Below are 22757 nucleotides of genomic sequence, written 5' to 3'. Positions count from 1 at the left end.
TAGTTGTATGTTGTTTTTGTTGTACCAGCCCTGTGACTAATTTTCACTGTGGGGAAAATGTAGTCCTTAACCCTTAAAAACCAATCAAATTAGTTATCTTGGGGGGAATTATGTAGTCGGTGATGGTGTGAAGTCTTCAACCTTAGTCACCAGCAGAATATGTCTTTCTTGATGTGAGATTTTTGCCTGTATCTGGTCCTCAGTAAGTGAAATGGAGCAGTTGATTGAGAGTGAGGCGGATATTATGCATCATCACGTGGATAACAAAAAAGGCTGTATAATGTGGATTTTTTTTTTTTCTGTTTTTTCCATGTGAATCCGAGGACACACAAATCCCCTTTATACCTCATCCCTCATCCTGTTGCTGCTCACAGCAATAAAAAAGTCAGCGCAGGTGTGCCATAGAACTGAGTGCTGCTGATTTACATGTTTGTAAATGATCTTGTAGGCAAAATCCCAGTGAGTCTAAAAACTCACCGTTTTACATTATGTGGTGACAAATAGTTAGTAGCCCATTGTCCAATTACTTTTAGGCCCTTAAAATTTGTGCACGCTGTTAAAATGCACGTGTTTCATTTGCAGTGGTGCTTTACTATAATATCCATTGTTGTTTTAAAATGAATGTGCCTACAAGTAGTTGAACTGCTCAAATATTCAGAGTATTGTCTGTATATACAATACTTGCATGTTTACATATTAACTTGTTTGTGCATCTTTATTGTAGCCACGTAAATTCAAACCCAATGTTTAAGGGGTGGGATATGTGGATGTGAGGGTTTGTAATCTGGATGTCCTGTCAACCCTCAAGGTCAACAAAGTTATTAACATCCATGCTCTCTAAAGTAGCAGACGTACTCATCATAACTGTGAGGAGGATACAAGAGAACATCAGTTCAAAGTCATTTAGAGCTGTAATGTTCTTGGCAGGTAATTCCTTGTTCTTTAGAGACTGCTCCACTAGCAAGGCAGTCATCAAAACTTTGGCTCAAGTGACTTTTGAAAAGTCACTTGATCTTATGCATCATAATGCATAAGTGACAGAGCAAGCCAGTGAGAAACTATCAGATTTCTCCTCTGCAAGGGCTATTCAAGAGCCGGCATACAGCAGCGATAAAATGGCTGCTTATCATTATTATTAATGTAGTTGTAACCTGTTTGCTTATCTGTTCACTAGGTTGAATGACACAGTGCTGCTGGGAAATCACCACATGGAGCATGACGGCTTTTCAGATAAATCGGAGCGCGAAGCTCATGATGACTGGGACGCTGCAGTCAATGAGAACGGTGGAAGACTGACGGAGGAGAGCGATGTGGACCAATCAGATGAGCTGTCCCCCGGGCCGCAGGCCACAGCCTATGTAGAGCAGAGCACAGAGGAGATGGCTGAGGTGAGGCTGATGAGTTCAGTTATTTATGTGGAAGTCTTTGACTTGTTATGTTTGCCTTGCAGTTCTGTTTGTTATCCTGATTACTTTTCTATTCTTACTTATGCTACCTGCCCTCTGCGCATGTTCCTTTAGGCTGGCGAGGCATCCCAGGTGGAGACTGTATCAGAGGAGAACAAGGGCCTGATCTGGAGCTTGCTGAAGCAGCTGCGGCCAGGCATGGACCTGTCTAAGGTGGTGCTTCCAACCTTTATCCTGGAACCACGCTCCTTCCTGGATAAGCTGTCTGACTACTACTATCATGCAGATCTGCTCTCACAGTCAGTAAATCTTAGTGATTTCACTTAAGAACATACAGGGTGTATCACAAAGAATCACCTGATTTCAAAGTGCTTTAATTCTGCAGCTGTTCAACTATAATGATCAAAACACATACTGTTAGAACAAGCCTGAATTTCATGCAGGTAGGTTGCATAACAGCAGCAGTGGCTGCAGGTAGCATAACAACAGCAGTGGCTGCAGGTAGCATAACAACAGCAGTGGCTGCAGGTAGCATAACAGCAGCAGTGGCTGCAGGTAGCATGAAAACAGCAGTGGCTGCAGTCATTCCAGACATGCTTGCAAAAGTATGGGCCAAGTTTGACTATAGTATAGACACGTGCCGTGAATCTGGAGGAAGACACACTGGACACCAAGTTTTGTGGTCCTTTATTATAATACCCATTGTGCACATAATGCAATGTTTGCTTTATATTTAGCCATGTATTTTAAAATTTACTGCACTCTTCTGTTTCCATTACTTACAAAAAATATAGTCTTTTGAAATCAGGTGATTCTTTTTGATTCTCTGTTTTGTTTTGCATTTATAGATTGTATGCATGTCTTGTTTATTTTTTGTCTTTTTGTTTCTTCACTACAGAGCCTCACTGGAAGAGAGTGCATATGGTCGGATCAAGCAGGTGCTGAGGTGGTACTTATCAGGTTTTTACAAGAAGCCCAAGGTAAGCTACGTTCTCTCCAAAACAAGCTTATATAGTTCTGTTATCACATTAGCTGTACTATATAACAAACCTGATTACAAGATGCACATCCTTTCAGTGCCTGTTAGAGACTACAGTTACATCCTGTTTTTAGAAGTAATGTGAAAGCTTTTCAGTGCATCACTACTATTAAATAAAATGCAGTATGTTGTATACTACAAGCCGGTGATCTTTTAAATAGCATTTCACCTTGAATCAGAGCAGAATCACTAAAAACTTAAAGCTTCAGCTATTTAGTGTTTCCTAAATGTTTAAAGTCTGAATGGGCACTCATCAGTCCTTTTTTTTGTTCAGTTATAGATTTGCACAACCCATCAACCTCTATCATGTGGCTTTACCAGTACCACTGGAAGATTTTCTAAGTGTTAGCAGTTTTTAGTTTTGTGGGCGCACCATCATCTAACATGACATTCAGTAACGCTTTATTTCTTGGCTGCTTGACAAATGTCTCTGTTCAGGGTCCATTTGCGCTGTAAAAATGTCAGGAGGCACTTCCCACTGGTTAGAAATTTATTTCCTCTGTGGCAGCAGAGCTTCTGGGAATCTGAGCCAGCAGATAATGTGTGTCGATTAATCTGGAATTGCTCAGCACATTTTCAGCTGACTACTTTTGGGAAACTGTAGACTGATAAATTCTTGAAAGCTCTCATCATCAGGCTACCAAACACAAACTTTGCTCGCCTGCTGGAGTAATTGCATAACATCCATAGAACTGTCTTATTATGTGAAACTGGACAGAATCAAGTTATTACTTAAGAATTGTGCTCAACAGTAGCAAAACAAAAAATTAAAGTAGCTTGACGTTTAATCTGGGAAAGAAATCCTCTTTCATTTGGATGATGCTTAAAGTAACACTAACATTTCTCTGTGTGTCTGCATTTACAGGGTCTGAAAAAACCTTACAATCCAATCCTGGGGGAGACATTTCGCTGCTGCTGGCTCCATCCAGAGACCAACAGCTGCACTTTCTACATAGCTGAACAGGTTAAATCAGACTCATAGATAAGTGGCGAACCAGAACTGGACATGATTCGTGTCTCGTGTGAAATATCTTGCACAGTTCGACAAACACACTGAGCAAACACCTATGAAATGCAGCAAGTGTAAAATTAATAAGTGCCAGAGGGTATCTGACAGTTTTTGCCTCGCTCTGTTGCTCAGATTTCGTTCTCTCTCTCTGTCCTCTGCCAGGTGTCGCACCATCCACCCATCTCTGCCTTTTATGTCTGCAATAGGAAGGATGGATTTTCTATTAGTGGAAGCATCCTGGCCAAGTCCAAATTCTATGGTACAGTCAATATTTCACGATCTAATTCATTTGTCTCAGGCAGATGATTGGTACAGATTCAGTACATGTATACGGTTATAAAAAGGCATGCAAGGACACCGTCACAGTGAAGCCCAGTCTATGAGAAGCATTGTTAACCACATATTTCTCTGTTTTCCTGCTTTTGTAGGTAACTCTCTTTCAGCTATTCTAGATGGCAAAGCCCGGCTGCTGTTCTTGAGCAGGGATGAGGAGTATGTCATCACCATGCCCTATGCCCACTGCAAAGGTAATAAATATGCATTACTTTCTACTCGACTAATCGTTCCATGTCCTTGTTGCTATGTTAGTATTAGCAGTATCTTTCCATAATCTTCTTAATACCGCAACATCTCTTTGGAAATAAGTAATATGTTTTCAGTGCCAATGATTATATACGGTGGTAAAGGGTCCAGTTATTTATTGATAATTTAAATTAAAAACACCTTCACAAACCTTGAGTCTTCCAAGTGCATGGTAAGAATATGTTCGGTACTTATGGTGCGATTATAATTATAAGAAGTTAAATCGAAGAAGATATGAGATGTTAAGTAATTTATATTTTGCAGTAAGCACAGATACTGGATCATCTCCAGTTTTCCAAGGCTCAACTTTGTCTACAGATCAGTTGGGATCGTGTGAATGAGTGAGCACTGGAGGATATTAGTGGATCTGTAATGTGCATGGCATCTAATAAGTTGGGTTTCAGAAGTGGAATTCACAAACATATGATCCGTATTGTCTGAAAATAGTACCTTTTGTTGCTTCTGATTTTTGTTCTGCTGTACCACGCTGATTGTAGCCAATTCTGTTTGAGCTCCTCATTCCCACAATATAATTTACCAATCATTGCAACAGCACACAAACGACAGGAGGCTAGAACACAAGCTCATCTACTGTGTTTGCAATGAAATCTGACCAAACTGACACAATCTGTGTGGGCTGTAAATATTACAGCCATCTGTTCTGGCCAATATGTCTGAGGTACTGGAAATCAAATGAAGCTCCGCTTCGCTGTGAGCACGAACTCTAATATGGCAGACAGTCAGAGTTTGAGATGGATGATGGGTGTGATATATAAATCAAGGCAGGTTTTTTATTTTGGGTTTGCTTTAGGATTTTGTAAATTATTGCCTTCATCTTGTCTCCCAGGTATGCACTGGCTGCAGCTGCCTACATGATAAATTCTACCAATAATTTATGAATTTCCTTCTGCTGAACTTGTTGATCTGATGCTGCAATATTGTCTCTCTCGTAGGGATTCTGTACGGCACTATGACACTAGAGCTGGGAGGGAAAGTCACCATTGAGTGTGAGAAAACCAAATGCGTAGCAGAGCTGGAATTTAAACTGAAGGTATATTTTCAGAAAAAAGAAATAAAAGATTTGTTTAACTGGTTGTTTATCTAGTCAACTATTTGCACTACAGCTGTTTTAGTAAAGGTATTGCATTTTCATTCTGTTCACTTCAGCCTTTTCTTGGAGGTTCTGGCTCTGTAAATCAGATCAATGGAAAGATCTTTGTCGGAGAGGAAGTACTGGCCACTATTGATGGACACTGGGTAAGACCCTTAATCCTCTTGATCTCGTATGCAGTCTCAGGAGCTTGAATACATCTTTCAGCATCATTTGCTACCACACACCACTCTTTAGCAATTAGTAATACTCTGTAGTACAGAAAGATAATCATAGGTTTAGGAGCAGCTGGAAGGTGCATAAAGTAAAGGATCTCTTCTGTATTGCTCTCACAGTGGCTTTGAGCATCTAAAAGTAAAGAAATTCAGTATTGTTATTTTGTTTTCTAGATGACTTTTTAGGATCTTTTGGGAATAGCTAAAATCTTGGGAAGATTTTAGCTTGGTAGTTTCCAGGTTGGATTGAAAATAATGTATTTTTATGCAGAGTCTTATGGATGGTTGTGGTCAATTAACTTTAAAAAATGTTAAAAGGGCTAAACTTTTGTTCAGGACAACGAGGTATTTATTCACGAGAAGCGCTCAGGCCAGCAGGAGATTTTGTGGAACCCAAGTCCAGAAATTCGCAGCAGTCGCCTCAAGAGACAAGTGGTCCAGTTAGACCAGCAGGGAGAATTTGAGTCCGAAAGGTAAAGCACAAAGATCATCTGTGTTAATTCTTAATTTGAGTCTTATTGAGTAAACAAATGCAAAAAATTTGTGCTAGCATGATAACTGATAACTGTAATAGTGGCTTCCATTTAACATGTGTCAGTGACCCAATGCTCAGAACCTTTAACTGCAGACGTTATTAGATATCCAGACGAGGTTGTGGCTGGGATGTCATTATATCTCATTATACACAATTGCTTTTGACTTTTTAGTGACAATTCATTGGCCACTGAGTTTTCCCCATTTGCATCTAATTGTAATATGCTCTTGGCAGACTGTGGCAGCATGTGACCAGTGCTATCATGGATAGGGACCAAGTGCGTGCCACCCAGGAGAAGTTTGTATTGGAGGAAGCGCAGCGGAGAGACGCCAGAGAGAGAGGAGACAAACCCTGGGTTCCACGACTTTTCCATCCGCACTCTGTCACCTCTGAGTGGACCTACAAGCACATGGAGTATGAGCACACTCACACACACACTAGGGCCTTTTTTATTCAGGTTATAAGTGTAGTAAAAGGTGACCTGTGAAGGAAGGGGTCAGAAATGGTGTGAGAATAAATACTGATATGCCACAATACATGTCACTTGAAAGAGTCAGGTGCTGAAAGTGGAGATAAGCTGGCTTTAGTTTGTGCCAATATAACCAACAGTTATATTATATATAATTAGAGTAACAGTATTATGAGGTATATAATACAGGACACCAGTACTGAAACTGGTACAGGGGTTATTGGTCAGTCAGAGGTTATTGCTAATTACTGTAATAAACTTTACAACAGGAAAAAAGCATAAATAAAATCAAATGAGTCACTGTGATCTAGCTCACCATATCTCAGACATGACGCAGTACTGCAGTTTATGGTTTATTTATAGTATTTATAGTCCTTTGGTTGTTGTTTCGCAAATGCTTTCATGCACGCTCATGCATATCTCCTTTTGTAATGAATACGATTGGTTGGGGACTGCAGGAAATCCTACAAGCACTGTGGTATCAGCAAGTGGAGACAAGCAAACAAGGATGTGAGGAAGTTTAAATTACACTGGTTTATTTTTACAGCACGCGACCGTGGGACCCTGAGCGCTGTTTTGTTCAGTTTGAGAAGGATGGCGTGATTCAGACGCAGGAGAAGAGCCAGAGACAACACAACGGACTCTCCTACAGCCACAGCTGGGCCAGTCAACAGAAGGTTAAACTGAAATGTTTACTGATGAGCCTTTCACTGACATTTTATCAGAATGAACTCTGAGCTTCTTTCTTCATACTAATACTTTGTTGCTGCAATGTCACTGACAAGCGTGATAACCCCTTATTTTTAGCCACTTGACATTCATGGCAGCTTACCCAGATAACCAGTGTTGTGTCAGCGTGCAGTATGCTGTGAATTTTCCTGAAGTGAAGTTTGTTGCACCTCTCCTCTCAGGCTGAGGTTAACGGGAAGCACAGGAAAGCCAGCAGTCAGCCGTCTAGCTGCAGCCAGAACACTGAGAGCAGCAGCACTACGCCGGAACCCACACACGAATCCTCGGACAATGAAGGTGAGGTGTATGTGCATACATACCCCCGCCCAAAAATAAAATGGCTAAATAAATCTAACCTTATGGTGTCTTATCATTGGTCTCTTGTCTGTTATGTACCTAGGCTATTCTAACCAGTGTGCCCGGTGCAGTAAAGAGATAAAGGACATTGCCATGTTAGAAGCTTCCATCACATCTATAAAGAAGACCCAGCAGGATATCCAGAGGTGAGAGTAACGCAACTACACTTTAGTGCAGAAGAGAACAAGGTGGCATATATGTTTTGGGTTCTTTTTATTTCTTTATTTTGGGGCTTATTGAAGAGACAGTAGCATATAGCAGCAGTCCCCGACCTTTTTTGTGCCACGAACCGGTTTATGTCCGACAATATATTCCAGGAGCAGCCTTTAACCTCCTAAGACCCGAACTCTTTCATGTCATACATTTATAAGTTCTCTTTGCTATTTGGACTGATTGGGACCTGATGAATGTAAAAACAAAGAATGACAAGATATATATTTTTTTTTTAACCAGACTTTTGTTTCTGAGATAAATGAGATCCACATATGAGGACATTCGTTTTAAATTTTCATAGAACAGTGGCAGTATAATGTCCTCGTAAGTGGATATCAGGCCCTTGTAGAGCAAAATTGTGTATTTTGGTCTAGACAACCCAAATTGTGATGTCCTCATATGTGGACGCCAGGTACTAGGAGGTTAAGGTGTCGCAAATAAATACAACGAAATAAAACCGGTACCAAAAAAAAGGAAGATTGATTTATTCATAACACATGGGAAAAGACCCAGGGAAACAAACCACAAATTTCACAGAGAGAGCCTCAAATCTCGTGGCCTGGTGCCAAACACCAGTCCGTGGCCCGGGGTTGGGGACCACTGGCATATAGGACAATGGGGAGAGAGCAGGGCAGTGACATAAAGCAAAGAGCCTGGGGCAGACTGGAACCTGAGCCCCTGCAGTAGCCTCTTTGCATAAGGGACACCATATGCCAAGACCATGTTAATTATATCTGGCCCCCGTCTGCGAGGTTGTATAATTAAGAGAAAACAGCCCTGTAAAAAGATGTAAGAAGATTGGTTTTGAAGTAATTGGAGTAGTAAATGTACAGCACAGTGTAATTGACTTTGCCTTTACACGTAACACAGCTTAGTCACAACATGTCATTAGACTGTCTCAGATAGTAACAGGTTTAAACTGCTAACATGCACATATTTTCATGGAAAACGTTTTAATTGTGAATATCTTTTGATTGGAGGGAAGAAAAGAAACCTCAGTGTTAAATTCTAGACATAATTATATGCTATCACCTGATCTATTCAAAATTAGAGAAGAGCAAAATATAAAGCCAACGTGGGCGTTGGACTGCTTTCACAGTTATTGCAAAATTATCTGAATTTACTTTAACGCTTTCAAAATGACAGAGCTGAATATTTGTTTTTATGCAGTTTTAGGAGCAATCTGGACAAATAAAGAAGATATCTACTATCAGCAGGTACCTTAGGCTTAGGGGAGATTTAAATTCTTCTTATATCTACTGATGGAATTAAAAACAGTCCAGAATGAGTCCACAATTTATTTTTCTTTTCTTTTTTTCCAAGCCTTGTTTAAAGGAGATTTAAAAAAACAGGAAAATACAGAGCAACACATCACACAACAAGGCCCAGAACACCCTAAAATATGACATTTCATAAGGTTTTCTTAAAATACATCGGGTATGATTTACAGTTGCATTTGGACCCAGGAGCAAACAATGAATCAGGATCTCAAGCCTAACTCATTCACACTCATTCTAGCATTCAAGTATTTTATCATGACATTCAACAAGGAACCAACATATTCACATCCACAGGAAAAAGAGAGGAAATGAGAGGGAGCACTATGTTTGTGAATCAAGTAAATCACCCTCTACCTGGTATCATCTCAAAAAAATATGTGAGCAAAATTCCACCTGGTCAAAAAGCCCAGGAGGCCAACAGCTGCGATCCACCACCAATCCTCCCGAGAGTAAACCAGCTACAACAGATGTTACAAAGAATGGGAAAGAGACCCGGACACACGTCTCATATCAACTACAGCCTGAGAGCCAGTGCTCTCTGAAACGATGTGATGCAAGACTTAAGGCAACAGAGCTCATAGCAGTGATTAAGAATAGGTGGGGTGCCTTAAATAAACACAAAAGCGATGTATAAGATAAAACAAAATGTTAACAAAAAATGCTGAATGCTACAGGAGACCATCCAAGGAGCTCAGGAGGTGATGAAACAATTTATGTTCGGATGAAGCTGTGACCCATCAGAAGCACACATGCATCCGAAGCCGCTGCAGAACTGTTTGCACAGTAAATTGAAAGGTTCACGTAAATGCACATGATACAACGCAGCTGACTGGCAGTAATGTGTGGGGAGCAAGCTGCTGTTCTGGAAAATGTTAATGTGTTGCTTGGCAACAGTCCAGTCCCAGTCCAGCTGTGTAACTATTTGTGTTAATGGAGTCAAATATTTGCTTAAATAAACTATTCTTAATGTATCACTTCTTAGTGTTATCTAATGAATCCCACGTACAGAACTGCTGTGTTCCACCTACTCCACTCAAACATTATCAGCTTATGATGATAATATGATGATATGTTTTCTGGGTTTTTTTTATAGATTTTTACAGTAAAATGCAAACATACACAAGAAATTGATTAAAATAAGAAAGAACACATAGTGGTAGTAGTTATGTTTTACTGGTGGTGTTTATTTCTAATGCGACGACGACTTTAGAGTTCTGATACTTTAAACATTACAGCTTAAGTGAAATTAATTTTAACTTACTAAACTTCCTTTAGTAGTTGCAATTCCTGCAGTATAAAACGGACTGCAGCCTATTAGAACCGGGGATTAAGAACAGTTCCACATGTTCTCCATCACTAAATGAGTACATGCAAATTACCATGGTGATTTAGCCAGGAAAAGAGAGCCACTTTTATGGCACAGAAACTGAGATTTTATGCTTGCTAACCATTAGTTTGTTTCGTGATACACCTCTCTGGAACACTAGTGTAGATGTTTGTGTTTAAGATAAATTTATTTTAACCCTGGAGAACCCATGGGGTCAGAGCCGACCCCATTGGTTTTCTAGGGAAACCATGGGGTCAAATTTGACCCCATGGTTTCTCCAGGGTTAAAGTACTGACAGATGTAGTGGGGATTCAGGCACAACAAATAGCTGTAAGCATAGTTGGCTGTGATATAGTTTAATTGGAATTGAATGCTGGAAAAAGACATTTATGCTTGTTTTTGGTAGGTGTTTACATTTTCATTCATCGTTATCATATTTAGTTTTTGGCTTGTGACCCTTAAAACGTATACAGGATGTGAGTAGAGCGACTTGGGTGTTCCTAAAGTATTCAGAAACTAAACCACAGTTAAGCAAATGTTTAAGAAAAAAGATCATTAAATGAATATGTATTATTTCTGACTTCAGTTACCCTGGGACATCTTGAGGAATGTAGGCTGGGATTCATGTTGTTTTTATGAATTCCTGTTGAAATTCATTCAAACAGTTGTTGATCCTGATGCTTGTTTTCCTGCAGGAACCTGGTGGCTCTGAGTCGTCAGATGGCTCGTCAGAGGACAACAGACGACAGCGTGTCGCTGACAGGCCGTCAGTGTCTCATCCTCTGCGTTCTGCTCCTCTCCCAGCTCCTCCTCAACTACGTCTTCACCTGAGCCAGCTCCTCGAGGAAGGAGTTTCCCACTGGCACTGATCTGGCATCGGAGCCCTCTGAAAAGCACAAACTCTAATTAACAGAGGAGGGCAGGGACCTCAGATCAGTGCTGGGAGGGCAACTTTGTCCCTTTCTTTTCACTTCAAGGAGCCTGGACCTTACAGCAATAAACACAGCCACCGCCTGTCAGTCATCAGCAGAGAGAAACGGCACCCCCTAGTGTAGCCAGACTGAAAGAGCACCGGCACCCAAGCACTTTGGACAGGAGAGGAGGAATGAAGGACGAGCACGGTTCAGAAGATTTCAAATAAAGGAAGAAATGTATGACTGAGAATAGTTTGAGAATGATTTAGTAAGAACAAATGACAGAGAGGATGTTTCACCATTCCTTAGTGTCTTTTATATTGCCCTGCAATACTGTTTATCTGTGAGTGTGCCTGTACATGTGTTGTCTGTACCTACAATAGGCCCTTTGGGCGCAGGCAGATCACCACTTGGACTACTTCTTCCCTAACACTCCAGATTTTTGGGCCTTAATGCTGAAGCCAAAATAAGAAAAAAACAAAAAACAAAACAAAACAAAAAAAACAACTAGAAGAAATACAAATGAAGAAGGAAACTCTTCTCACAGTGCAATTGTGTGTTTTGTATCAGTGTACACTAAAATGCACTCCGTCTCGTCTTTTATTGATGATGCATTTACCAAAACAGTATTTATAATCCGAAAGGACAAAGAGTACTTGTTTACAGGCAGCACTGCTTCTGTTTGTAGGAAGGAGAATTGGAACGAGGCAGGGCCGAGAGCCAAACTGAGTGTCTTTGTATTTGTGTGCCTGTAGTGCAGTAACTGAAGGGATGATAGGACAGCACCTATTGGTCTAGACCATGACACTAGTGTGTACAATCAGTTACATAAAGAAGCCTGCGGGGGATGAAACAGAGGGAATAAAGACAGAGAGAGAGGAAAACATAATTAATACTTTGGCCTAATAGAAGGGGTTTGTGTGTGCATCTCGGTCTTCAACATGTTCAAGTGACTGTTTTAGATGTAAACACTTAGTAATGAGTTGTTCTTTTTTTTAATCTTTTAATCAGTTTGTATATATTTGTCAGGCCGTCTATTTCAAAAAGAGATTTCAGAATGTATTTATTGTGTGATTAACTTTGACTTTCCTAATCTAAATCAGCTTGGAGGACAGAGACCAGGGGTGACAATCGATCTCCCGGGGCTTGTGTAGGTTTGTCATTTTGTATATGTATTTGTGTGAGTGCATGTATGTGTGTGTGTTCGTGTGATGGAGCACACAAGAGCGAGGATGCCTGTATAGCCACGCTAAACAAAGCCATGTCTGTGATGTTGATTTTTACTGGTATATTAGTCCTTGAATTTAAGCCTCATCACCAGTACCAATCGGCACAGCAGGAGATGATGGACAAGCAGAAGAAGGAAGTCGACTCTTTGAATGCTGTTATTTAAACCTTAATTTGTTTTTCTTTTCATTACTGTCCTCTTTTCTACACTGCTGCCATGTTGTGGGATTCTACATGCCAGATTTTTTTGTCATATGGAACAATGTGATGAAAACATGTTGATTGCCTGATGTTTTCATTCATATCTGTTGACTACTGTAGCACTACAGTAAAATGTTTTAACCCTGCCTCTGCTTCTGCCTCTCGTTAATATTTAAAATCATATCCAGTGATATTCACAGTGCTGCAAAATAGTTTTCTTTGCAGTTCTCCCACTAGAGGGCGATGTTGATGTAGGTAAATAAATTTCAACTGGGACTGTATCACATTTGCAAAGCAACTTCCTTTTATGTAACTAGGCTGAGCTGTCAGCCTGATTTAGCTTTTACATGCTAATCTTTTAAATGACTGTGGGGGGGTCCTTCAAATATATAAAGCCTTTTATTTGGTCAGGAAAAGGAAATTTTTAAAGAACATCCACATTGTGAGTCAAGCTCAACTCTTTCAATTTGTTACTTTAAAGCATATTTAAAATGATGCATCTCATCACAAGTCAAAACCAAGGTGTCAGTTTCACCTTTAAGAGATTTCTTTGCTTCATTGTGTTTGGGAGGGGTACCAAAAACTTTGGGTCGCATCTGTGATAGTAACTACGTTCAGCCCTGAGCTCAGGCCTGAGAGTACAAGTTGATAAAGTAGAAGTCTTCAGCTAGAAACCACATGGATTGATATCTCTGCCACACTGAAGTCAGTTACCCTCTCCAGTGAGGGTAGCTGAATTGTTTGGGGTTCAAGAGGCAGGATTATTAAGCACTGCTAACAAAATCAATGTAATTTTTTAAAAAACAAACAAACATCGGAATTACTTACTTGTAATGTTAAACTACGTTTGTTAAAATAGTTTGAAAATACTACTGCTAATTTGAAAATACTAATACTGCTGTTGTGGTTACTGCTCAGAAATTAGTTTGATTTCTTCCGTTTGAATTCACTGCAGATAGTGCCAATTTAAAAACAAGTCTCAGTTGCTGGACAAAACAATTTGGTGTGCCTCAATGTGATATAAACTTTTTGTCAGTAATAATAATTATATTCATTTAAAAAAAATCCCCTTGTTTGATAAGCTGGCATCTAATTGTGCTGTTATAGCCATTATATTCCATATAGTACAATTGAAAAAATAGTGTTCTAAAGTCACCATGAATTTCAAACTTTGAATCTGTGCTGATAATTAATTTTTTCATTGTAGATTATTTGCTTTTTTTCTACACATACATGGAGCTTTGGGGGAATCGGTGTATTGTTTAAACCTTATTGGACAGTCATTTGGTGAGACATATCTATCTATATCTATACCTTGATATAGATATAAATATATCTAGATAATTAGTCTCAGGATGTTTTACCAATAGTAATTACTAAACTCTGGGTACCCCTCCCTTGAAATGCTAAGCCTGGCTCTGCCAGAGGTTTCTTCCTGTTAAAAGGGAGTTTTACCTTCCCACTGTAGCCTGTAGTGCTTGCTAATAGATGGTCTTCAAATTGTTGTGGTTGCTGTTTGTTTTTGATATAATATTTAAAAAAAAAAATTAGTAATGTCTAGAACAAAAAGTGGCTTTTGTGAACTGTCCATCCATCCGTCTTCTTCCACTTATCCGGGGCTGGGTTGCAGGGGCAGCAGCCCAAGCAGAGAAGCCCCAGACCTCCCTCTCCCCAGCCACCTCCTCCAGCTTGTCCACAGGAATACCAAGGCGTTCCCAGCCCAGCCAAGAGACCATGGCTTCAGATTTGGAGGTGCTGATTCTCATTCCCGCCGCTTCCCACTCTCTGTGAACCGTTCCAAAGTGAGCTGGAGGCCATCACCCGATGAAGCTACATCATCCGTGAAAAGCAGAGATGAGATTCTGAGGCCACCGAAGTGAAAGCCTTTCACCACTTAGCTATGCCTAGAAATTCTGTCCATAAAAAACAGAATCAGTTACAAAGGGCAGCCCTGGCGGAGCCCATCACCCACCAGGAATGAGTCCGACTTATTGCCGGCTATGAGAACCAAGTTCTTGCAATGGTTGTATAAGGATTGAATGGCCTATAGCAATGGGTCAGACACCCCATACTCCCGGAGCACCCCCCACAGGACACCCCGATTGACAATGTCAAATGTAGACTGGTTGGGCAAATTCCCATGCACCCTCAGGTATCCTTGAGAGGATAAAGAGTTGATCCAGTGTCTGTGAAGGTTCTCAGTCATCCAGGTCATCGTAGTCAAAGGAGTTTGCAAAGAAAAGCGTCTGGACTTCTTTAAGTTGCTTGAAGACGTTTCACCTCTCATCCGAGAAGATTCTTCAGTTCTAAGGTCAAATGGCCGAGAGTCCCAGATTTAAACCCAGTGGGAGTATCCCCCCAAAGAGGGACAAAGGACCCCCTGATGATCCTCTAATCACATGAGCCAAGGTGTGAAAGCTGGTGTGGGACCTAATCAGCCAGGGTTTCGGGTGAGCTCATTGTGAAACCTGGCCCCACCTTGTCATGTGAATTCCTGAGGTCAGATGGCCCAGGATGTGAGTGGGCATTAAGGCATCTGGGGAGGGATCTCAAAACTGGATTATAGATTGCAGACAGTTGGTGTCGTAAACCCCCACCTCTGTTCATGTCCGCCTATGTCCACTGTGAGCGACCATCTTTGAACAGAGGCGACTGAGCGAGGGGGCTCCCCCCGCCCCCTCGCTCAGTCGCTTAGTGTCTGAGCTCGGATCATACCAATATTAGGGGGGATTTACGCACAGTCGTAAATTCCCACAGTGTGCACTATGTGCTTCGAATATTGTGTGTAGTTTTTTGTTTTACACAGTTGTCAGCCAGGCATCTAACTATGAAAAAAATACACTCCAAAAGACCCGGGGCTTCTGAAAAAACAACCCGGGCTTAAGCCCAGTAAGCAACCCCCCCGCTCCACCACTGCATTCACCCCAGGGGCTCTGCCACCAAGAAGAAGTGTTTAACTCCCTCAGTGACCTCGCCCCCGGAGATTGGCGGGTCATCCCCTTCATCCCCAGACTCTCCTTTCTCCACGGAAGATGTGCCAATGGGATTAAGGAGGTCCTCAAAGTATTCCTTCCACTGGCTGACAATTTTCTCAGTCGAAGTCAGCAGTGCAGGTAGCGCACTGCTGTCCCCTCCTGAGTCGCCTCACAGTTTGCCAGAGTCTCTTCAAGGCAGTCCAAAAGTCTTTTTCCATGGCCTCTCCAAACTCCTCCCACACCCGGGTTTTTGCTTCAGCCACTGCCCGCGCCACATTCTGCTTGACCTGTCAGTACCTAGCTGCCTCCGAAGTCCCACAGGTTAACCAAGCCCGATAGGACTCCTTCTTCAGCTTAGTGGCTCCCCTCACCTCTGGTGTCCACCATTTGGTTCGGGGGTTACCACCACGACAGGCACCAACCACCTTGCGGCTGCAGTTATGTATCGCGGCTTCGGCAATGGAGATAATGTTCCCAGTCTCCCTCGGAATGCTGTTAAAGCTTTGCTGAAGGTGTGCATCAAAGATTTCGCAGACCGGGGCCTCTGCTAAGCGTTCCCAGCACACCCTCACTATACGTTTAGGCATGCCAGGTCTTACCAGCGTCCTCCTCCGCCCTCTCATCCACTGGGAGAAGCACAAACATACAAGCAGCAAGCCGAGGGGTACCAGGACACCCACCCCAGCCTGCCGCCTCTCACCAGGGTCAACTCCAGACTGAGGCAGAGTCCAGCCCCTCTCCAGGAGACTGGTTCCAGAGCCTAAGCTGTATGTTGAGGTGAGCCCAGCTATATCTAGCCGATACCTCTCAACCTCACGCACTAACTCAGGTTCCTTCCCCACCAGAGAGGAGACATTTCATGTCTCAATTGCCAGTCTTGGTAGCCGGGAATCAGTCCGTTAGGACCTCCGCTCCTGGCTGCCGCCCGGCTGCACTCAACTCCTACGGGTGGTAGGCCTGCAGGAAGACAGGCCCATGTCCCTTTTTCAAGCTGTGCCTGGCAGGCCTCATGGACTAAGACCCAGCCACCAGACTGTGAATCCCAGATTTCTCTGGGATTCACAGGAATTGGATTAAGCGGAAGATCTCATATACCGCTTCCAGCCTATTAGCTGTTTGACCCTGTTTCCGTTTTCATTTTGAATACTACCTTTGCTTTAGCTTCCACTGTTTGTAGCAGTGAAACTTCATGGCGCTGAGATAGTGAAGGCTAATGTGATTAAATAATGTTGGGATTCAGAGATTCTTTTATTACTATCATATAATCTGCCTTAGGATAACTGCATTAATAACATGTTTTACAGCATTATTTTATCAGTAATATTTCTTACAGGGTTTATGTTGAAGATGTTTGTCACCATATTGACCTTCTATCCACAGGTTTAGTTTAGTTTATACACATTGCTTATCTGTGCTTGTTTAGAGTTGATGTCCCATTTAGGAGGGTTGCAAGCTTCACTGGCGCGATGTCCAGGTGATACATGTTGAGGGAAGATGAGGACATAGCAGGTTAATTGCATGCAGGCTTACATTACACATATTAATCTAGTAGCAGGCCTGAGCGAAGGCCCAAGTGTCTTCTGCTTCTTTGGAGACTGGCTGCAGTTCTGTCTACTTAGTGATTGGTGACGAGGGTCAATATTTAGCCACTAGAGACCCTGAGGCTTGAAGTTTGTTACCTTAAAAGGCAAGTGTCTTCGACCTTTATGTAACCGGCTGCCCTTTTACCTACTTGGTGACAGATGACTGGAGGCGATAACCAGCCCTCAGACACCCTGAAGGCTTAAGACTATGACTTTGCATGGAAGGTGTTGCAGAAAAGAGAAGTTATATGTCTGTTATATGTCTGTTTATAGCTATTGAAGATGTACAAGATATACCATTGACTGTAAACGATGAACTTTTGACTTGTGTTGACGCCATGGGGGGGCGGATACCCCACTGCTTTAAAAGTGTTCTCGACATGTATTTTTGTCAGAAGACATATGCTGATATGTCTTCTCCTGTGTAATAAACTCATAGTTTGATTGCACTTTTCTGGAGCCTCCGTCGTTTGTTGTCTGGTCTGCAGTTGATCGATCTCGCTTCATTTGGTGGAGGATGCAGGGCAACTGACGATCAGCAGAAAGAAGTACAGGTGTTTGTGTCGGCGGAGGTCGAGGCCAGATCAGGTGATCGGACGGCAGACGTCACGGTGGTGGCTTGACTATTGGGCCCACAAAAAACAAAAAGGTAAGGCACAAACCTCTTAAACTGAAATTGTGCTGTATTGGATTATAATTCTAAAATATGTAGTCAAGTCGTCATCCGTTGATCTCTGTTTTGAGTTTTGTTTGAAATGAAAATCTTTGTTTGCAACGAAAGTGAAACTTAAGACTAGCGTTGCGTTCACGGCCGGCTCGGGAGAAGCAGTACTGAGCTAAAAGTAACTAGAGACCTTGTTTTAAGGAAATAGAGAGAAAAGAGACTGAGTTGTGATTAAGGAATAAAGAGATTATAAGTGTCTAAAGTCACGGAGTCGAAGGACTCCACCCCTGGGAAAGATGTGTAGAATTAAAGAAATTAGTTTACTGCTGAACTGTATATAACCAGCATCCTTATCATTACATTAATTATCATTTCATCAAAGCATTTATTGAAGCTGTCGGCATTATGTTATAATTTGTATTACAGGGGTTATCATAATCAAATATTAACATGTTTATTACAGGTGCAGTTATAACCACTTTAAATCATTGAGTTAAATCTATCATCTTAAAAGCTTATATGCTGAGTATATTGTTACAGTAAAATAGTAGCTGAGCAAAGGCCTGAATGTATTCAGCAACCTGCTGCACTAGAGCTTGCTTGCCAACAGGTGACAGAAGAAGTTGTCCAGTCCATGGGGACCTCAAAGGCCTGAGATCATCACCATATTTGAAAGAGGATGCCAGAAAGGGGAACTTCTGTGTCTGCATTTATTTCTTAGAATAGATCATTGTCTGTACAAGGGGCAAAGAATGTTCTTAAGATGCAAATTATGTGACTGTAAACGCAAGAGGGGGCGTTATAATACCCTGACAATATAAAAACAATCTGTAGTGTATTTTGGGTAGAGATGTACAACTGATGTTTTGCAGTTTACACCTCTCCACGCTGCGTGCATTCATTAAAATCAATTGTTTGACCGACCTCTTCTGGACTATCATTGTTTTACTCTTGTCCTCAATTTCGAACCCGTAACATTTGGTGCATTGGCCGAGGGTTGAGGGGGAGAAAGTTGGAGATTGAGACCGAGAGGGTCCGAGGTGCTCAAACGGGCAGACACGATTCAGTGGTCGAAGTGAGTGGACATAAGCCGGCTTATTCAAAGGTAAGGCACTACCTGTTGAATTATTTCCAAACTGTGCCAGATTGACGATTACAAAATTGAAAGTCTACTCACTGAAATTACTGGTAAAGGTCTGTTTTGATTTTGGTGAAAATCTCATGAGAATGGAAGCTGAAGTAATGATAATGAAGTATAAATGACAGTACTGAGTAAAGAGAATAAAGGAAAGAAATAAAGAAAAAGCAGTTGGACTGCTGAGTAGAGAGAATTTAGTGTGATAGGTAATTGGTGAAGTGTTTGTGACATTAAAGTCTCAATTGAATATAAAGCCGGGCTTGGACACCAATATACTTGGTTTTGTGGTTTTGTGGGGTGTCTTCAAAGTAATTAAATTTTGTAGAACGGGGCTCTGGGAGTTCTAAGAAGCGCATTGTCCAGAGGTAACGCTTGCCAACGGTTCGGACCCGCGCCGTTGTCCTCTACGAGGGATAGTCAGTTGGTCACTGTGGAGCTTGGGGCACTCCAGAATAACTAGTGGTTGGACCACTTTACCGTCCGGGACGGTGGTTTGCGCTTTTTTGGTCAGCAAAGTTCGGAACTTGGGCGTTGGACGCTTTTAAATTGTGTAGGGTCTTAGATATGTGACCACGGCCCGGGGCCGAGACTGGTTAATTGATGACAAAAAACTCAGGGAGTTTATCGGTTGGACCGTTAATTTAAATTTGTCGAAATTGTGTAGGTTTTGAAATGTCAGGCCTAATACTGCAGTTGTAATCATGGGACGTCTGTGTAATATATTACGAGACTTGTCTGAGTCTGTGAGTCAGGCTGGTATTATTTTTAGACTGTGTGTGTGTGTGAAAATGTAAATAAGGCAGCTGAGAGGTGCATAGAGTATGAGGAAGTTTATAGAGACTGTTACACATTGCTGTTTGCCTGTATTTAAGACGCTGGCTTTGTTTATTACAATACTGTAAGTAAAGTTTTATTTCTTGCCATGACTGTATGACTTTTTTGGCTGGGTTTTGAGATAGGATACATAAACGGTTGATACTTAGGACCGTTATTTGGGGTCTGAAAACTGAAATTGACTTTGAAATAATTTCATTAATAAATATGTCTGTAAGTGATGTCTCTTTTGGTGTGTTCAAGTAAGATGTTTTAGGATTTTTAGATGGGTTTTGTTTCAGTTTGGGATACTATACTCAGTTACATTTGGTGGTTCTAATGTTTTGTTGTTGACTTTGAGTGATAAATATAAGTGTAAGTAATTTGACTTTTGTTGGGCAGAGGAGGACTGTAGAAGATCGTAAGTGGGTTTATTTTAGTCCGATAATATATAAGTAGTTAGATTTGACAGACTTGTTTACATGTTGGCTTTATGTTAATATAGGTTGCAGCGGGCACAGAGGAAACACAGCACAACATCTTAAGGGTTTTTGTGTGTGTTTTTAGGGATAGTTTGTTGTGGGTTTTTAGGGGGAGTGTGTTTGTGTGTGTCAAACGGAGATAACATGAAAACAGAGGAATTAGAGACTAGAATGTGCTAAAAGGAATAAAATGCAAATTAGCAAGCTGTGAACGGGTTAAACGACGGTTGGTTTCACAAATAATACTGCTATGGTAGGTCAGTTTGGACTGATTTAAGGGTTGTCCTGGTTTTGAAGGAATGTGCGTATTGAATGGAGGTGTTTGCTATATTTTCTGGTTTGGATTTGTGGGACGTAACTGGCTTTACTTTCAGTATTATGCTGACGCCAGTAACTGACAGCGACCCAGCACAGGTCCAAGTGGAGGTGTTTGTTTGTTGTGAGACAGAACAGCAATGAGAGGAGAGAGTTTTAGCAATAAAGGTTGTGGGGTGTTAGTTTTTCAGTTATGTGTGCGCTGTGAGAATGATTAGAGGGTTGAATTGTTGTTATTAAAATTTGCTGATTTTGAGTTTTGAAAAGCATGCCTGTAGAATACTCTTAGGATAGCGTATTTTGACGGATCTGAACTGTGTGAATGCTGTCAGTATTTGATTTGAGTGACTCTGTGTGATTGGTATCAAATAGTAAATAAGTAATAATAACACTAGGGAGGTTTATAGTAGAATAAGTGGAAAAAGGGGAAGTTTGAGAGAAAAGGCAGTGTGTGAGACGAGTATGAAAGTATTGGGTGAATGATGTCACAAAAACTGACAAATGCAAAAAATTGGAATATTTAAAAGTGTGCATGAAATAAGGGTGTATTGTTTTTAGACCAAGACTTAGTAAAACTAAAGAGGGTTTGTAGACTGTAAATATGAAAAAAAAGGGTTTGATTAATTTGTAGAAACAGGAAAGAGAAACAGGAAATACTGTGCTGCTGTGTGTGTGAGAGGAAGGTGTGTGTGTGACTGATGATGTCAGGGGAGCACCCAGAGAAATAGACAGACCTTAAATTCTAAGAAGATTAAGCGAATGCATGTTTTAAGAAAAGTAATAAAGTAATAAAATTATATTAATTACAGGTTTTAGAAAAGAGACAGACCGAGAGAAATAAATACATGAACTAACAATTACATTAATGAAGTGAAAACGCACGTACACAAACTGTTACATGTGAAATTATTGTTGGAAAGTTTAATACACACATGAAATATAGAAAGCAGTTTACACTCCTTTAATTTCCAGAACCAGTGTGTCCCCCAGACCTGATAACACCCTTGCCCAGTTGGCCCCCGTATCAGGCGAGCATGGAAGGCTGGACAGCCCATGACGGGTAAGATCCCACCTCGAAACCCTGGGACAACCTAAGGCAAGGCGCAGTCACGATTGCTTGAACCTAAGTCCCGGAGTGACCTTGGAGTCACTGGAGGAGACGGGACTTCAACGGGTAAAGCCGCTGGGTACAGGCGAAGGGGAAATGCCACTAACAATGACCAGTGATGAGCCAGAGAGAGAAAACACACCCTGTCAAAAGGAGTCTGAAACACTGCAAAAGACACATATACACGATCACAAAGATCACGAATAAACATTTATAAAAATCACACATACAAACAGAAAATGCACTAACCTTACAGAGATAAGCTCATGAAGATTAATGCATAGATAGTGATTAAAACCTGCCTAAGAACACAAACATATGTAATTAAATGAGCTTGCTAATTTCATGAGTGTTAAAATAGTGTGAATGCTGAAGAAAATACACTTAAAACACACTTGGATAAAATAGAGTTGTGGAATAACTCAAACGAAGCTGTATGACAAGGGAGTGAGTTATGAAAAAAAAAAAAAAAAGAGAAGTGATTAAAGTAGTTTAAAAAGGGTGACTTAGGAGCGCTGTTGCACTGATTGATAAAAGCAAGTGATTAGTATAGAAAGAAAATGAAAATAATTGAATACTGTGATAAGGTTTAAACATGTATTTATCTTGTGACTGAGTATGAAAATTAGTTGGAGAGCTAATGTGAGTGATGACAGAGGAGCTTGCTGTGTGTGTGTGATTGAGGCCTTCAAGGAGAAGGAGACAGTTCAGAGGTGCAAATTTGATTAAGAGGTTTATAAATTAGTGTTGACACATTGTTATAACGTATTTATATCTTAGGCTGAATCTGAGTATGGTGGAAAGAGGCCATGTGGGGGATCTGATCAGATTGTGAGTCGCTGTCTGAAAGGATTGCAGCGAGCCAATCCAGTCCCCAAAATATAAAGACCTATTTTACTAGAAACAAATGAAAAGAAAATAAATGATTATATAAATAAACTGAGTTTGCTGTAAGTGGGAAATCTAATTATTTGTGTGGAAGTCTACCAACACCCGATGTTAATGCGTGTGAGTGAATGTGTGGGAATGGACAGGTGAATGGACGGACCAGGCAGACCATAGGTT

The 22757-nt window shown here is 41.1% G+C and overlaps 1 protein-coding gene across 3 annotated transcripts in view; it reads left to right on the top strand.

Moving 5' to 3' along the window:
* The window catches only part of osbpl5 (oxysterol binding protein-like 5), a 47488-nt gene extending 34728 nt beyond the window's left edge, over window positions 1-12760 (top strand). For all 3 annotated transcript variants that reach the window (XM_063480005.1, XM_063480007.1, XM_063480008.1), the window contains 14 exons: window positions 1175-1388; window positions 1521-1705; window positions 2305-2386; window positions 3311-3409; window positions 3617-3713; window positions 3883-3981; window positions 4990-5087; window positions 5204-5293; window positions 5699-5835; window positions 6132-6311; window positions 6914-7043; window positions 7278-7392; window positions 7496-7598; window positions 10968-12760. In XM_063480005.1, coding sequence (XP_063336075.1) covers window positions 1175-1388; window positions 1521-1705; window positions 2305-2386; window positions 3311-3409; window positions 3617-3713; window positions 3883-3981; window positions 4990-5087; window positions 5204-5293; window positions 5699-5835; window positions 6132-6311; window positions 6914-7043; window positions 7278-7392; window positions 7496-7598; window positions 10968-11103 — 1765 coding nt within the window. In that variant the 3' untranslated portion in view covers window positions 11104-12760. The remainder of the gene's footprint in view (window positions 1-1174; window positions 1389-1520; window positions 1706-2304; window positions 2387-3310; window positions 3410-3616; window positions 3714-3882; window positions 3982-4989; window positions 5088-5203; window positions 5294-5698; window positions 5836-6131; window positions 6312-6913; window positions 7044-7277; window positions 7393-7495; window positions 7599-10967) is intronic.
* The last annotated feature ends 9997 nt before the right edge of the window (window positions 12761-22757 follow it).

This window comes from Pelmatolapia mariae, linkage group LG7, assembly GCF_036321145.2.
Source record: "Pelmatolapia mariae isolate MD_Pm_ZW linkage group LG7, Pm_UMD_F_2, whole genome shotgun sequence".
In the NCBI taxonomy this organism is placed as follows: domain Eukaryota; kingdom Metazoa; phylum Chordata; class Actinopteri; order Cichliformes; family Cichlidae; genus Pelmatolapia; species Pelmatolapia mariae.
The sequence above is the reverse complement of the archived record's forward strand: the minus strand, read 5'-3'. Positions and strand labels throughout refer to the sequence as shown.